Source organism: Trematomus bernacchii, unplaced genomic scaffold, assembly GCF_902827165.1.
Source record: "Trematomus bernacchii unplaced genomic scaffold, fTreBer1.1, whole genome shotgun sequence".
Taxonomy (NCBI): Eukaryota; Metazoa; Chordata; class Actinopteri; order Perciformes; family Nototheniidae; genus Trematomus; species Trematomus bernacchii.
Window position 1 is genome coordinate 15234431 of NW_022987720.1, and position 17588 is coordinate 15252018.

The 17588-nt window shown below is 40.4% G+C and overlaps 2 protein-coding genes across 5 annotated transcripts; one reads left to right on the forward strand and one right to left on the reverse strand.

Annotated features, from left to right (window-relative positions):
- Positions 1–7: 7 nt before the first annotated feature.
- strada (STE20 related adaptor alpha) lies at positions 8–8407 on the reverse strand. 4 transcript variants are annotated; one of them, XM_034143190.1, is made up of 13 exons: positions 8296–8407; positions 7266–7331; positions 6771–6828; positions 5306–5334; positions 3421–3523; positions 2929–3050; positions 2570–2678; positions 2356–2479; positions 1906–2077; positions 1605–1709; positions 1260–1513; positions 1127–1169; positions 8–948 (listed from the first exon to the last, which is right to left on the reverse strand). In XM_034143190.1, exons 2-13 carry the CDS (start codon positions 7275–7277, stop codon positions 793–795), a joined length of 1287 nt encoding a protein of 428 aa, XP_033999081.1. In that variant the 5' UTR covers positions 7278–7331; positions 8296–8407; the 3' UTR covers positions 8–792. The 4 variants fall into 4 exon arrangements, with proteins under 4 accessions (XP_033999081.1, XP_033999083.1, XP_033999082.1 ...); XM_034143192.1 differs by lacking the exon at positions 5306–5334 and having other exon boundaries at positions 1260–1528; positions 8296–8400; XM_034143191.1 differs by lacking the exons at positions 5306–5334; positions 6771–6828 and having other exon boundaries at positions 1260–1528.
- On the forward strand, positions 8390–16834 carry ddx42 (DEAD (Asp-Glu-Ala-Asp) box helicase 42). Its single transcript, XM_034143189.1, has 18 exons — positions 8390–8506; positions 9773–9988; positions 10135–10285; positions 10386–10447; positions 10853–10889; positions 11269–11421; positions 11635–11739; positions 11948–12067; positions 12173–12349; positions 12437–12565; positions 12672–12771; positions 12853–12900; positions 12994–13091; positions 13480–13756; positions 14171–14397; positions 14491–14601; positions 14797–14895; positions 15494–16834. Exons 1-18 carry the CDS (start codon positions 8463–8465, stop codon positions 16154–16156), a joined length of 2817 nt encoding a protein of 938 aa, XP_033999080.1. The 5' UTR covers positions 8390–8462; the 3' UTR covers positions 16157–16834.
- The last annotated feature ends 754 nt before the right edge of the window (positions 16835–17588 follow it).

Consider the following 17588-nt stretch of genomic DNA (forward strand, 5'->3'; position numbering starts at 1 on the left):
TAAAAACTTTAAAGCGAACAAAGTTTATTGTTAAGTCAAGATTGACATTTGCAACACTTTCCCCTCATTTTCAAATGTACATGCAGACAAAACAAGCACCAATGTAACATTCACTTCTGACACAAGTCACATAACACCCAGAGTAAGTTCAAGGAAATACATACTTCTATGCTTGGAGGATTAAACTAAACGGATGTACTGCTTAACCTCTGCAACAAAAGTAATGTGTAAAGCATGAGATGTAGTTTACACTGTAACACAAGCAGAGAGCTAAGAAATGTGTATACATGCTGTTGAATTATTTGACCATCGGGACAAAGTTGCAACCTTCCATCTGCTGTACAGAGGGTGGTGGTCTCACTGAGCAGATGGGCCATGTTCAGAGAGGTAGAGTCTCCCCTGAATACTTAGCAGCAGCTTCCCACCGATCCATTGGAGAATCTTTAGGTCTCGGCTACATCTACAACCAAAGATCCTCTTCCCAAACCTCAGCAGCAGCATGAGGAACAGAGGAATCCTGTTGTTTTCATAGGTTGTTATGTGTGAAATATATAGAGGCCATCAGTGCAGTGCAAGAGTGTGCATAATTAGATAACAAAAGCATGTGAGAGACTTCAAAAAGAGGCAAGACAGCTGCTGGCTTTTAACCTCTGTCTGAGAACAGCAACCCCTTTTAGTTTTAAGATTTAAATTATTTACAAGGTGACCATTACAAAAACAAATCCTGTCCAATATGCTCAGAGAGTTTTCCATCAGTTTCCCATGCGCGTCTCCCCGCTTTGTCTGCCACTGTCAGAAGTCCCAGTCGTCCACCTCCAGGTGGCTGAGGCCCGACTCCAGACTGGCCAGTCCAGAGTGAGAGTCCTGCGGCTGGGTGCCCTCGAAGTTAGTGATGGGCGTCACGGGCCGCAACAACTCAGGCAGCGCCTCCGAAGGCCGCCGTTTAATCTTAGAGGGGTAAAAAAGATTGAAGAAATTCTATAAATACACATTTTCTATGGACATTATTTGTGTTGATGGAGCAACTATTATGTTAGAATAGCCCGATAAGTGTCAAGATCACCCATTCTAACAAGTAGGATTTCTAGTGGTGGTAATGTCAGGATGAACCTGGTATTTAACACACCTGTTTGAAGAAGGGATGGCCTGTGAGAGTGGTGGCAGACGGTCTGAAAAGGAAAAGATGTGTTTTGAAAGGTGAACATACTGCGCAACAGGTCCGACATAATATTTAAGCAGGAACAAAGAGAAGGACCAACCTCTTCTCCGGGTCTCGCTGCAGACACAGTTCGACAAAGGCGTGGAAGTGCGGGGAGAACGTCCGGTTGTAGGGGTGTCCTCCTGACGAGGAGGAGGGCTCTCCATTGGAGTGGCGAACACTTCCGGCTCCTGGACCCTCGCAGATCCCGGAGTCGGCTCCAGAGCGAGAAGGTGTCATCGACAGCTCCTCTGGTGGGATAGTGGTGGTGTCCAGCAAACACGGCACCGTCCCATTGAGCTTCTCCAGCAGCATCTGTGTGGGTACGAACTGGGTTGATGCCCTTTGATTTATAACGATAACAGCTCACAGATCATAACCTTTCAATGTATGGTACTTATCTTACCTGTGTAGCAGGCATGTCTTTGAAGGGCACATGTCCGTTGGCCAGTTCACAGGCTGTAATGCCTAGGCTGTAGATGTCTGACCGAAAGTCGTAGCCCTCCAGGTTCTAAGAAAAAACATTCACATATAGAATGTCAAATTCATCATATTTCACTTCTATGTCCTTTTAATTATGTTTAAATGCATCATGGAGAGGTTACTCTTTTTATTTGGCTGCAGAACAGAATAATCAAACATGTAGACCAGAGACAGTATTGTCACAGAGTTATATAATGCTGGTGTGGAGGAGAGCAGTTCTGTACCTGCTGCAGCACCTCGGGGCTGAGCCAAGGCAGCACCTTGACGCTGTACTGGGGGAAGTCGTGGACCACTCTGGCCCTCTGGCCATGACGGATCAGACTAAAGATGCTCCGTAGTCCTGACATGCACACCTGTCCGTCTGCCGAGATCAACACATGGCTGGCCTTCACACTCCTACACAGAACCAAAGACACTGAATGTCACATTTACTTCTGTTTACAAAGAGATTGGCATGCTGGTTTGTCAATATTGTTTATTTATTAAAGCCCAATGTAAGTAGAGGTTAAAAAAAATCAGCACAAAAAAAGAAATAACAAGGATTGACTAACAGCCAACAAGTACTGCAGCTTTTAAATACCTATTTTCTGGCATAAGCATATACGGGAATACAAAATAACTGGAATTTAGGTGAAGTTATCAAAAAGCTCTTCGACACTTGAAGTGCATCTTACCGGTGAACGTATCCCATGTGGTGGATGTATTCAAGAGCTCTGAGTATTCCCAGCAAAAGGTATGCAATGGTCAGCTCAGTCATACCGTCAGCGAAATGTGAGCAGATCAGATCTCTGGCTGACCCTTTAAAAAACCACCAAATGCAAACATCAACTAACACAACTTTTACAACGTGCATTAAAATTCAGTTACGGTTTTGTATGTGCATCTTACCATAAGCCATGAAAGGAGTGATGACCCACAGCTCATTCTCAGCTATAAAGACACTCTTGTAGGGTAAAATACTGGTGTGGTGAAACAGCTTCGACACATGTAGTTCACTCTGGGACGCAAAGAAAAGGAAATAAAGTCTTATTAGGTCAAGTCGATAAAAAGGAGGACGAGGAAAAGCCGATTCTGATGTAATCAGGCATTAGAGGCTGAGCAGTACAGACAGAACAGTAAATGAAAACACAGACACAAGGATTATGCAAGTGTTCCCACTGCAGCAGTGAGATGAAAGAAAGGGGATTTGAGGCGAGAGGCGAGGACTACGGGGGAGCTGAGTCACAGCAGAGTGATGGAGTGCTGACCTGCAGGTAGGTGACCATGTCATTAGTACATGACTCCATGTCGATCCGTCGGATAGCGACGTGCTCCCCGGTGGGTCTGTATCGAGCCAGGTTCACCGTCATCAAGTCATCCAAGCCCCGGCCTAAAACACAGAGAGAATACATTTAGGAAAAATGCATAGATTGGCAACAGTATCTTTTATCTACTTTCCAAAATCTACAATAAAAGAATAACATCTAAGAATGTTAATACTATTCATTAAAAGGGCAATAGATTTATTTTTTTTATTACTTATTATCATCAATATAAAATAAATGTGGATTGCACAATGTCTTTAGTTTAATTTTGAATACAATGTTCCCGAGAATTAGTATTAGAGATTATCAGTCACAAGAGGCTGTTTATTATTACTGCTGCTGCTAATATTTCTGATTGCTTCCTGCTAATAAAACAATGAATGAAACTGTGTACTTCGAACAGCCAAGTCCAGGTGTGTGCCTGCGTTTACATACCGATAACGGTGAGGAGCTCGTAGGAGCCGCTGTCAGGGAGGAAGCTGCCCATGGTGTCCCGACGTGGGGGGGAGGTCAGACTCTCCTGGCGGTCCTCATGGGCCTGAGGGAGGAAACAGAGCGACTGAAGATGAACAGTGACACTTGACGCAACGTCTACAGTGCAGGACTGTGATAAAGGGCTAGTGAGGGACTACTACCGGAGTGTCACTCCTACACTACCGTTCAAAAGTTTGTAATCTTCTGCCACAAAAGGTTGTTTCGGCACAGTCAGATGCCTTAGAGGTCTACTCTATATTGTTGTCTTTTGTTTTGCGTATTTTACTGACATTTGAAAGGGCAGAAAGAGACAAGGATACCGCCGAGCAACAGTTTAATAAAGGTAAAATAAATCAACAGTCATTGGCTAAATAAACTGGAAGCTTAAAATCAAAATGTGCGGAATTTAATTAGCAAAATGTTCCTGATTGAGTATTAAGATCACACTAATGCTTATAGAAAGCTGGAATTAACTGGCAATTTGTTGCTTTTGCAAAACCTTTCATAAAATATGTTGTTTGCATTTAGAATGTGAATTTTCTATCTATGTTTAAATAGCCATTATAAAAAAAGAAATGAAATAAAACTGACAGCTGATTCTAAACTCTTGAAGGGTAGTGTATGTGTGAGAACTGTTAAAAGATCACAAAAAGACAAGTGTGAAGGTGTGTTAGCGTGAGCCCTAGCAATACCCAAAGATTGAGCGAATACAATTGTCTACTGAAGGTCTAGTAATACTAACATATTCCAACACCATAGATGCACTCAATATATAACTGAGTGTATGTTTCACAGTGAAAAACAGAAAGACTACATCAGGATTAACAGAATATCAAATTCAGAATCAGAAAGTGTTGCCCACAAAGAGCCCATCTCTTCCTGTGTTTAATTTAAAAAAAAAATATATATATATATATATATATATATATATATATATAAAGATGTTTAGACATGTGCATCACAAACACATGTTAATGCTAAACCTAGAAGTGAGGACTCCTGTATTCCATAAATGTATCACTATTTAAATGATGGAAATGGACAGATTGCAGTAGCAAACTGTGGAGGCAAACGAAGGCAAGCTGTTTCCTTGGTGACCAGAGAGAAGATACACAATAAAAACAACAACAGTGCACTTCCTTTCAGCACAATCCTATGCTATAGATCAGAGGAGGCTTTGCGATCAAGATCAGAGCCACACAAATCAGAAAATATCCTTACAGGTCAAACTAAACGGTTTAGACAATACTCTTGCCAAAACAGTGCCTTTTGTCAAACATAAACTGTCTAGACCTTACGTTATACCTGAAATAAAAACAAAGCCAAACATGTTCTGGCAGCGTTGTTTGAAGGGAACATCTTTAGTTTGAGAATCACATGGGTTACTGCTGAAAAAATGCCATCGTGAACACAGAAGAGGTCAGTAGGAAAACACAGTGGCATTAAAGAGTGACAACCTCGGCTCACCATCAACCCTACAACAGGCCGTCAGCACAGACAGGCGGTATCAAAACACAACACACAATTAGACTCTCAGTGAGACGACACCAAAATCCAAAACAGTGCAGTTACCTAGAGTGAAGCATTAACCAGCACACTGAGGACAGACAGACTTATTCTCTTTCTATTCCCCAACAGAACGCTGGTGAGTGAGGTGAGCTGTCCTTGTGAGCATTGAGCATGTACAGCGTCTGTCACTACACACTCATGCATACATTCATGTGCAAAGCCTCAGGGGGGTTGTGGATTCCTCTACATAAAAACCTGTGCGCGCAAATACACATGCATGCACGCACACACACAAAGGGCATATGGTGGATGACGATGGCAGGAGTACCACACTTACGTTCCTGTGAGAGAGTCCCTGAGCTTGCTCTGGGGTAGAAAAACCACATCAATGACATAAAGACATGAACAAATACAAAACAAGAGAAGGATCGGTTTAGAGAAGCTCTTGAACTGGGAAGCGCAGCATCTTACAGCGGGAGTTTGCAGCATGCCACAGAATTTGATAAACGTACGTTGCTGGTTTTCTTAACACTAACTTTGTCCTTCAGGTTACCACCCTCCAAGTGACGCATCATTATCAAAACATACAGTTTTCCTGATATTGTGGGATTTGAATAAACTGAAGCTGCACTTAAATTACTAAAAACATTCACCACTGTAAAGTGATAACTTCTACTAATCTTTTAATCAAATCAAAGCACAAATGAAAAAAAATCCTGCAGGATCTTCCCAGATATTATGTAAACCATTGAGAATACAGCACAGCCAAAACAGAAATGATACACTAGAACAAAAATGCAGCTTTAAGCAATAATCTGCCACCAGGAAAAAAAGACAAAGCTTGAAAGGAAATAAAGCATAATCCTTCAGAACCTTTTCCTTGATTCAAAAAATCCAATGTGCCACAACTTAAACTGATTATTTATAGGAGAAACATGGTACTTAAAGGAACGGTGTGTAGGATATGGCACATTCTAGCGGTGTGACGATGTGTGAAGATGAGGTGTAACAATCTGCCGAGTTCAAAACCGTGGTATCTTTCAGGGCCATCCTTACAATAATACTACTTTAAGGAAACTCATAGTTGATATTGTGACAGAAATACTTCATTCATACAGTAGGAACAAAAATAAAAAAGCGAACAAGTTAGTAGGGCAGAGGTAGAGGGGAAGTCTCATTATATTCTGATTAAAAATTAAAATAAAAAAATGCCCTACTGCTTCTCGAAAGTATTCTGCGCTTAATTATACCATGTATGAAATACACAAAGCTACAAAACAGCTCAAGTTTATAAGAATTTCAATACAGCAGAAATAGTGAAACTTTAAAACTAGCAATGGGCCTCAAACCGCGCTGGTTCTTGATCTGAAGTTCCAAACTAAATTCAGATTTATTTCTCAATTAAACAAATGTGGCTTAACACAGATTACCACAAGAAGTGGTAAACCTTAGAACCTTAAAAACAAATATTCGAAATGGCAAATTAAAATAATTGACAGCCAAAAACAAATATGCAACCTATTCACACGCAGGATAAACACATTCACAATAAGCACTAAATAAAATGGCACAGAAACAAGCTCACAGAACATCAGTTACCTTCACCATGTTCATTTCTGTTTGTTTGTCAGAAGGATTTGTGAAAAACTGCCCAGTCTTTATGAAAAGTGCTCACTCACTTAGAGCAAAGCTTCAACTAGAGCAGAATGTTGATGTTTGTGCTTATTACGGTCCTGATGTGTAATCAGTGGTTTGAAAATGCTGAACCAGTTTGTTGTATCTCTGTATGTCTGTGACCTCACCTCCAAATAAGTCCAAATCCCTCAGGCTCTCCACACTCAGTTTCTCAGTTACCCAACGCTGACAGACACAGAGGGTTAATGACAGACATGGAGAGAAGAAAAAAAAAATTCAAGGAAGAGTAAGAAAATGTTTAACAGAAACATGAAGATGACTTATGCTTACTTCCTCAACTATTCTGTAAAAGAAAAAAATCGTAGAAAGCTGAGTTTTAAAATCCTGTTACTTTTCTTATTTTTGAGTAGTGCAGAGTCAAATAGTGGTTTCTGCAGGACTCGTATAAGATTGTATGTTTTTACAATAACAAAAGTGCCTAGCTGTTTGCAATAAAAGATGTCAGAGGTTTCATTTCAGTCCGATTTCCTTAATTAAGATTAAGCTTCAATGGAAATATCGATAAGAAACATACAAGTACTGTACATTTAATCATGTGTATAGGATAACATGTAACCCTTAAACAGGCCTTTGTCTAAAATAGGTAATTGGCAAACACTTACAAGAAAAGACATGGATCCTCTTGAGTATGTTACATATGAATTGATGATACCACGCCCAAGGAATCCCTGTGAAGACGAGTGAAAATAAAGTGTTTAATCTGTTTAATCTCCTCCTGCGTGGGACAGTGTTGTACCATGCTTATTATTTAATTTCATGTGATTTCACTTCATCACACTGTTCTTAATGCATCCCAAAGCATCCACTGTCTCTCATACAGAACAAAACACAAACACAACCAAACAAATACTACAAACATATATTACAGACAATACAAGTGTAATAATAACTTACTTTTGGATTCAATGCTTAACCTACACAGATACACTCAGGCCCAGTCTAAACCCAGACTCTGATATAAAAGGAACAGAAAGGATTCCTGCAGTCTCTTTGGTTGGGCCTGTTTTACTGTTAATATGATAATATTTAAATACAAATATGAGGCGTCATACTTTTAGCATACGCAGTTTGAAAACTTGACTCAATCATTTGTCCCACAGTCTAGGGCCATTCTAGCTTTAACTCAACATAGAGACACACCTGCTACCACTGATTCTGTACTGCAAAACATACTGTCTGTCTGCATTATATTCTTTAAAAACAAAAGTAGAATTTGTGTTTGCTTCAAATGACGTCAGACTCCTAAGAGAGAAAATACCGTTTTAAAAAACTCACTACAGATAATATATATGTGCACTTCACATTTTGGGGCGTCGGGTGATCTCTCAGAGCTGGCTTTAAGTGATGGTATCTTTTTATAGAGCTAATTTGTATCACGCGTGAATAATTGTTGTTATAATGCAAATACAGGAAAGCTCACTTCCAACTATATTAATCGAGGCAATACGAACACTCCATGCAACAAAAAACACAATCTATATGAGGTAAATCACCTGCAGACCTCAGTTGTTGCTAATGGCTCGCTAATCGAGGGCGCAGGCTAGCATTATAGATTACCGTTAGCAATAGCAGATATCGTGACTAAATGTAGCAACCAAAAATTGAATTATTTTTCACGTCGTAATCACTTACCTATTCAAGGTTTAACACAGCAATGCTTGGCTCGAAATATAGAAAATGCTAGGATAACTTATTCAGATGCCATCCTCTCCAGCGGGATGTTTTTGGCAGCTCTCCGACGTCGTCGCACACTGACGGCGACAGAAACTTGGCGCGCACTGATGACGTAAGATTCCTCAATGTCTTCTGAAAATACTGGACGTTTTACTGGCAGCAGAAACAGGTAAATGTTCCCTGTTAGCCACTCTAACGAGATTATCGATACATTCAGTCATACAATGTTGTTATAGTGTATTGCCCTGGGTTGTGAAAAGCATCCTAACTTCCCCACGTTCACGGTGTTTCGACCCTAGCCTTGCAGACTCCCATCTCGACCTCATTTTGCGGCCTTGAGCTAATGCTAACGTTATTATTTGAACTGTTCGATACATCGTTGCCAATGTTATGGTACCTGTAAATCAAATTGACCATCCTCTGCGAGTAGCTAATTACTGCTGTGATGCTTTTCACTGCCGTTGTTAGCAAATAGCATTAGCTTTATGCTACGTCAGTTCCTCAAACTGGTAACGTTCTCTTCTTAAAAACACATATTAAAGTTAAGCTGAATTATGATCTGTTTTACTCGCCAATGTGCGTGCCTCCAGGGACATGAGTGTCTTGTGAAATACAAGCATATATTGCATTATTGGTGTTATGTTTAACCTGCACAGCCACATAGATATATAGCTACGCAGCATGGACAAACTGTTTACTTTATTACAAACTATTCACACCCCTTTGTGTATATTAATATATTTAATTATCTTTATGCATATACCTTTTTCTACATTCCTTTTTACGTCTAACTAGTCTTTATGCATTTATTAAACGTACTAATTCACGACCTACATTTTCTTTTTGCATTTACTTTCACAAAAGTCAATAAAAGCTAAAATATGCAAAAAATGATTTTGTTGATTTAAGAAGCAACTAAATAAGCAAAAAGTGACTAATGATTGATAATTATAGACTAATTGGGTAACAGAATGAATACGTTAGCTGGAACAGGAAATCATATACAGTAATACATTACAGATTCATCATATAATAAGAACTCTGCTATTGCTCAACGGATAGCAGCCACAAAACGAAAGTTTAAGGAGAGGAAAATAAGTGTTTTCCCTCTAAAATAATAGAAAATCAAAAATAAATGGCCTATGAAGTTTTACAAATAAATATGCTCTCTTTGCTTTTGATTGAAGTAGGAACATATGTGTTCAAATCAAAAGGGTTGAGGTCAGAAAATGAATGATCTTTTGATAGAATGGCCTCAAACCCTTATCCTCCATCAAAATACACCTGCTGTAAGATGTCCTTGTTGACAAAATTGCCAAGTCACATTTTATTTAGAGAACATTCAATAAAGGAACAAGGCAGAAAGATAAATGCCACAATTTTTCCAAACAATATTTGGTGTATAACGTGAATCTTAAATTATTTTGTTTCACAGCTCAGCCATGAACTGGAACAAAGGTGGTCCAGGTGTGAAGCGAGGGTTTGGGTTTGGAGGATTTTCCCTTGCCGGGAAAAAAGATGAACCCAGCCCTCCTCCGAAATCTCAAACAAATTTTGCACCCCCAGGATCAAGCGGATATGGGAAAAGCCAGCAGCTCCCATCCTTCTACAAAATAGGGACAAAAAGAGCAAATTTTGATGAGGAAAATGCGTAAGTGTTACATATATCCCATTCACACATATGTACACTTTTGCACTTGTCCTTATACCTATATACTATTATACTTATTTGCAGATCAACCGCTTGTTTGTGTTAATGACTAATTAGAAAACTGCATCTTTGTCGTTTTCAACTAGGTATTTTGAGGAAGATGAAGAGGAGTCCAGCAACAATGTGGATTTGCCGTACATCCCAGCGGAGAACTCGCCCACACGGCTGCAGATGCAGACAGGTGGCGGCTCAGACAGTGAAGATGACCCACTGGATGCCTTTATGGCAGAGGTTGAGGTGAGAAGAGAAATACAGTTTGGCAGAGGAAAACTAGAATATTGCATCCAAAGGCCTAATCTCCTGTTCCTCTAACAAATACATGTTTCCTCTCCGACAGAGCCAAGCAGCTAAGGACATGAGGAAACTAGAGGAAAAAGAAAAGGAGAAGAAGTCAGCAAAGTAAGGCTCAACCTTTCTTCGATGTTATTTAAAATGTTTAGTCACTTATGAGGTCCTTATGTAGGTGCTTACATTTAAATTTGACCAGAAGGAAAAAAGCTGTTGCCCACATGAGTTAATATTTTGTAAGCGAAACTATAAGCCACTATATTATATTTACTATAGTGTCAATTTGTATGTACGTTTCACTGTCTTAACTACAAAAAGCAATTAAGCTTTATGCAGAAATTATATTTTAAGTTTCTACAATTACTGGCACAAAGCCTGGCACATCCAGCAATGTTTCGCTGGCTTTAAAGATATCTTAAGGTAAGCACTGAACTTAGTCATAGTGGGATGTGGTCTGTCTTGGGTGTATCAACGAGCCGCAGGGAAGTTTTTTTTTTTCTCCGCTTGTCATTTCAGGGGTATACGTGATGACATTGAAGAAGAAGATGAGCAAGTGAGTGAGCCCTCCAAAGTTCTTCATCTACTACATCGTTGATCAGAGAGGTCTTCAGACCTAAATCTGCCCTCTCTAATTTAGAAAGCCATCTGCATTCCCTTCTGTCTGACCATGCAGGTTGCCTTTAGGATTATTATGATACATTTATTTTCCTTCTGTAGAATATTATTGTTTGAAAAGTGTGAAGAAAGCATGTTTAATTGTTGATTTATGTCAGAAATTCAGTGATGTGAATTGATGATAAGAGATTGTGAATAATTTGTCCTATTGTTGAGCTGAATGTCACCTCAGGTATTTGTCAGCTACTGGCGCCTGGACGCTGCGGTGAGCAGCACACCGGCTCGGTTTTTTACATGAAAAGCTTTGCTCTCTGCAGGAAGCCTACTTCCGCTACATGGCAGAGAATCCCACAGCCGGTCTGACCCTAGAGGACGAGGATGAAAACATTGACTATGACAGTGATGGGAACCCAATAGCCCCTACCACTAAGAAAATTATCCTGCCGCTTCCTCCCATTGACCACTCTGAGGTACAGTTGACCCTACTAAAGGGTTTAGCAATAAGTATTGCCCTGGGCTAGAAAAATGCCATATCAGTCTAATACATTTTGAACACTTAACCCTGTACTGATTGAGCCCAGACAGTTTAAAAGTGCTGTCTCAACCATGGCTCAACATTTGATGTCTTTAACTTGTGTCTAATGAGTGATTATGTTGCGATTCTTTTGTCTTTTGGTCTACAGATTGATTACCCACCCTTTGAGAAAAACTTCTACAATGAGCATGAAGAGCTCAGTTGCCTGACTGCAACTCAAGTGTTCGACTTAAGGCACAAATTGAACCTAAGGGTAAGTATGGGATTCATTTACACTTGTTATACAGCTCAAATCCTACACATGTGATATAGTTATAATGCTGATTTAGTCATTTTATACTGGGCCCCAATCCAATTTTAGGCATGTTTTTCTTTCCTTAGTTGCTGTGAAAGTAACATGAGCATTCATCATACAGACTGTTGTTGTCATCATCATTTCTTCATCACTTCGTCTCTTTCAGGTATCTGGTGCTGTCCCTCCAAAACCTTGCACGAGCTTTGCCCACTTCAACTTTGATGAGCAGCTGATGCACCAAATCCGCAAGTCTGAGTATACTCAGCCCACGCCCATTCAGTGCCAAGTATAGTACACGTTTATTGTATTATATTTATTAAATGTTTGTTCTTTGTTCACTATTTTATTCAAAAATATTGTTTTGTTTTTTTATTCTCAATTTGGCTTTTAGGGTTTGCCCATAGCTCTTTCTGGACGAGACATGATAGGAATTGCAAAAACTGGCAGTGGTAAGACTGCTGCTTTTATCTGGCCCATGCTTGTTCACATCATGGATCAAAAGGAACTGGAGGCAGGGGAAGGGCCCATCGCCATCATTGTGTGTCCCACCAGAGAGCTTTGTCAGCAGGTAAGCATTGGGAAGGAACCAAGTCAAATCTAAAAAAGATATTTGCTTAGTCTTATCTAAAAATACTATTGTGTTTCACTTTGCCAGATTCATGCAGAATGCAAGCGTTTTGGGAAAGCCTACTCTCTGCGTTCTGTGGCGGTTTATGGAGGAGGCAGCATGTGGGAGCAGGCCAAAGCTCTGCAGGAGGGAGCAGAGATTGTCGTGTGCACTCCGGTAAGAGAAGAGATAACCTACATTTGTCTTTGACCTGCCTTCTAGGAAAAACAGCTCCACAGCTGCAGCAAAATTAGATATTTACTGATTATGTGTGTGTGCATAGGGTCGTCTGATTGACCACGTTAAGAAGAAGGCCACGTCCCTGCAGAGAGTGTCATACATGGTGTTTGATGAGGCAGATCGCATGTTTGATATGGGCTTTGGTGAGTTGGCTTGATCGTTATTGTATCAAAGATGTTTTAAAAGCTATGTGCAATGTAGCTCATTTCTCTTTTCCCTTTCAGAATATCAGGTTAGATCCGTTGCTAGCCATGTCCGTCCAGACAGACAGAGTAAGTGGTGTTCCTTAAGTAAAAGAACGATGTGTCATTGTCATTGGTAGCAAAGCTTCAGGGCCTAATTTATAATTCATATTTCCTTCGCAGCCCTTTTGTTTAGCGCTACTTTCCGAAAGAAGATAGAGAGGCTGGCCAGAGACATCTTGGTAGATCCTATTCGAGTGGTGCAGGGAGACATTGGAGAGGTATGCAGCATCACACTATCTGCAAACATCAATAATTGTTTTGAAACTGCAGATACTCAAAATTGACACATATTGTGTGCTGATTTATTCCTTTTGTTAGATTACTACAACAACATGTTAGGAAGTGTTAAAGGCTAGAGGAAAAAATGTCAGACATAATGGGGATAATATTCAGAGAAAAAACTCCTAATTTCCTAGTGTCTTGACCTATAATTGCCCGAATACAACATTATTCTGTCCTGATTATGGCCGCAAAATGCCATATTTTATATATAAAATAAAAAAACAAAAACATTTTTTTTTATAAATGTTCAATAAAAGGTAATAAAGTGAAACACACTTTGACATGCTTATGCACTATTTTGAATGCCCTCACTTCTCTGACCAGGCAAATGAGGATGTCACTCAGATCGTGGAGATGTTGCCCACCGCGGCGGATAAATGGGACTGGCTGACCCGGCGGCTGGTGGAGTTCACCTCCTCCGGCTCGGTCCTTATCTTCGTCACCAAGAAGGCAAACTGTGACGAACTGGCTGCTAACCTGACCCAGGAGGGCCACAGCCTGGGCCTCCTGCACGGAGACATGGACCAGAGTGAGAGGAACAAAGTCATCAGCGACTTCAAGAAACAGAATTTGCCCGTCCTGGTTGCCACTGACGTAGCTGGTGAGTGCAAGAGAAGGTGGTGATGGAGATGGGAAAGGTTTTCTACTTTCTATTAATTTCCCTCATTGATCCTTTCTATATGAGCAAAACACATTAGGGTCACTTTTTTTTTTTATATAAATGCTTTGGGAAGTGACAGTTTAGTCTTCTGTGCATTGAGTTACAAAACCAATATCAACTCATAAATCAAACTAGGGCTTTAAATAAGGATTGAGTCTAGATTTTAGATTTTTGAAATAATCCTACTCAGCCACCTAATTCTAAAACCAAACACAGGTACAATATCTGTGTACCCTAAACATTGTCTGCAACTGTGCAGAAAACCTGAACTGACACTAACACAAATTGTGAATGAAGCTTCATGCTATCTGGTACAGGCCTACATTTACCATCTTTTGACAATTTCTTCCCCAGCTCGTGGTCTGGACATCCCGTCCATTCGCACCGTGGTGAACTACGACGTGGCTCGAGACATCGACACACACACACACAGGATTGGTCGTACTGGTCGTGCTGGAGAGAAAGGTGTTGCTTACACTCTCCTCACGAACAAAGACACCACATTTGCTGGTGACCTCGTGAGAAATCTGGAGGGAGCTAATCAAGCTGTTACCAAAGAACTGATGGATTTAGCCATGCAGGTGAGATAGAGAACTCAGAGAATCCAGAACAGTAAGTCTATTGGTTTTTAGGAGATTATGTTTTAACATTATTTTGTTCACATTCTTCCTCAGAATCCCTGGTTTAGGAAGTCCCGATTCAAGAGTGGTAAAGGGAAGAAGCTGAATATTGGCGGAGGTGGTCTCGGTTACAGAGAGAGACCAGGCCTTGGGGCTGAAAGTTCTGTGAGTTACTTTTTGCACCACTCTAAATCTGTAACGGATTCCTAGGAATTACTAAACACTATAAGATTAAACAAATATAATCAAACTTCAAGTGAAACCTGTAAACGTTGATCCTCTTGACTGCTTTAAATATTATTTGCATGGTTGTGTTTAGAGAAATTTCATGGAGATGTGAGTAATTCTCTGTTTTTGCAGGAACGCAACATGTTGTGTAGCAGTAGCTTTGAAAGCTACAGCAAACCAGCCACTGGGGCGATGGGAGACCGCATGACTGCGATGAAATCAGCCTTCCAGGTAGAATCAATCAAAGTTTATTTATATAGCCCAATATCACAAATGTTACATTTGTCTCAGGGGACTTTACAGTAGAACTCTGCTTTCTGCTGCTCTCTCTTCATTAGTATGTCTTCATTATTTCTTTAACTTAATATCACCATTATTGATAGTTTTATTATTTTTCTCTGCTCTTGCCATTTTTTGATGAAAATGTAAATGTTTTTAAATGTTATATTGTTTTTTTCTCTACTTCCATTGCTATGAAATTAAGTATTTCCATACTTTCAATTTAAACATTTTGAAATTATACTAAAATACTGTGTGACTTTATAGATACTTGGGTTATGGATGAGAGAGTAATAATTATTACAACTAAAACTGTTGTGTTATTATTCAGGTGTAGAAATGTTCAAACTGCAATGGCAAAGAATTTTAAAAAGCAAAAGATTCAGCATCTGGCCACAAAATGGCAGACACGGCAACATAAGATGAGAGCACAGAAACCCTTGTTTAGCCAACTCTGAATGTTGTGTTGTCACAACAAGATTTAAAGTAGGTACTTCTTGTTTTGCCTCGCAGGCAGCTCATCTCTCCCTCTCAATGTCTTTTCTTCTAGTCTCAGTACAAGAGTCACTTTGTTGCTGCGTCCAGCGGCCCCCCAAAGCTCAGCACTAAGTCTAACAGCACGTCAGGCTGGACCAGCGCCGGCAGCCTGAGCTCTGTGCCCACAGAGTCTGCCAACGGCTCCGAGTGGTCCCAGGGGGCTGCCATGTCCATGTCTGGCTTCACTAGCGCTGGCTCTCTGAGCTCTGTGCCGGCCAGTCAACCCAGTCCACAGCACAACTTCCCCCCGCCTGCCCCTCCCCCGCAGAGAGACACCCAGCGGGACAGACATGGGGAGAACCGAGGACGCCACGACAGTCATCACCCCCACAGCGAGAGGAGTGACCGATACAGTGGAGAAGAACGCTATGGAGACCGGGATCGTCGTGGTGGAGACGGAGACCGCGATCGCCACGGAGACGGAGACCGCGATCGCCACGGAGACAGAGATCGTGAACGCCACGGGGACCGGGAACGCGGCAGCGGCAGTAGCGGCAGTAGCAGCAGCCGCCACAGCGAGAGTCGCAACGGAGATGGAAGCAGGAGGGAAAGAGAAGATCGGAGGAGCGAGAGGGACGGGGGAGACAAAGGGAGTGGGGAGGGGAGGGACAGAGGAGATGATAGCTTTGCTGTCCCTGAACCACCAAAGCGTAGAAAGAGCAGGTGGGACAACTAAAAGCAGGAAATCTACGTATCAATAGAATAATGTGTGCAACTGCTCAATGATGAGCTTGTCTGTTGTGAAGGCAGATAGCAGAGCATATCAGAGGCTGACACAAGCACAAGAGGAGAGGTGTGGACTTTGAATAAAGGTTCACTGAGATCCTGTCAGGTTGGTTAGGTCATGATCAGAAAGATCAACAGAAACAGCTCAGAGACAGTTACTGTACATATGTCATCATGACTGTTGTTATTGTAAGTCAATAGGATCAGGCAATAGAGCTGTAATGAAGCCAGCTGTCAGTAAACAATTCAAAGCTAGGACACGTTGGTTATTGCAAGGTTTCCTCTCAATGAGTTCCTATTCCTAACATGCTTTTGTGCTTGATGCTTCATTTTATTTCCTGATGGATCTTTGCCAAGTCGTGCATTTGTGTTTGCGTTTTGTTAATCTACCAAACTAACTCTGTTTAAGTGCTCTGTCTCGATTCAAAGTCACACACATGTTAATACAATGTATAGCTTTTTTGTGTCTTGTATTCGAGTTCTAGTGAAATGCCTTACTTTGGCATTTAGTCTGTCTATGCTTTGAAACTGTTTTTCAAGAAAGATGCATTTGTTTTGTATGGGAGGAATTTCAAGTGTTCATTTACACGTGGAAAATGTGACGTTTTGATTAAAAATACTTCTTTGGCATCGACTTTTGTATCTGCTTTTCTATGACAAACTGTCCCTAATACAAATGAATATGAAAAGCTAATATTTAAAGGCAATTACATAACAAACAAATATGTATACACATAAATAAACATTCTCTCCAAAAGCTGATTACATTTTTTGTTTGAATAAATAGCCATTTAAGTAGATAGTTCAGTTTGAGCAGTAATGGAGTTAACGTACGTTAATTATTAAGAGCTGCCTTTGGCCACTGGGAGGCAGTGAACACCCATGACTTTAAGGTCGACCGTTAATTGTTTATTTTGAAAGAATTAGCAGTAAGTGTTACAATAAAACCATCTTGTCTGTGACGTTGGTAACTATCATTATGCATCATACTTTGTTAGCAGGTCATATATGTTGTGTTTTTGTCTAACTAGAGTAATTTCAGCTGTCAAATAAATGTATAGGGAGCTATTGTTCAATAGTTTCATCTGAGTTGAAGAAGAGCAGCAGCACATTTAAATATGTGTCCGTCGTGTTAAGACTTATTTGTGTCATAGATAGTAGAAATTGAAACCAAACGGCACTGTTTCAAAAATCAAAACAAATGTAGAGTTGACTCCATTACATACATTTGTATTATTTAGATAGTATTGTATATTTTCAAAGAAATACATAACAGAAAAAATCCATACAAGGACATTGTCAATTTCATAGTATGCATGCACATGGTCCTGTATCATGATTTACTCCATAACATTGATATACTTTTTATTCTATATTATCTT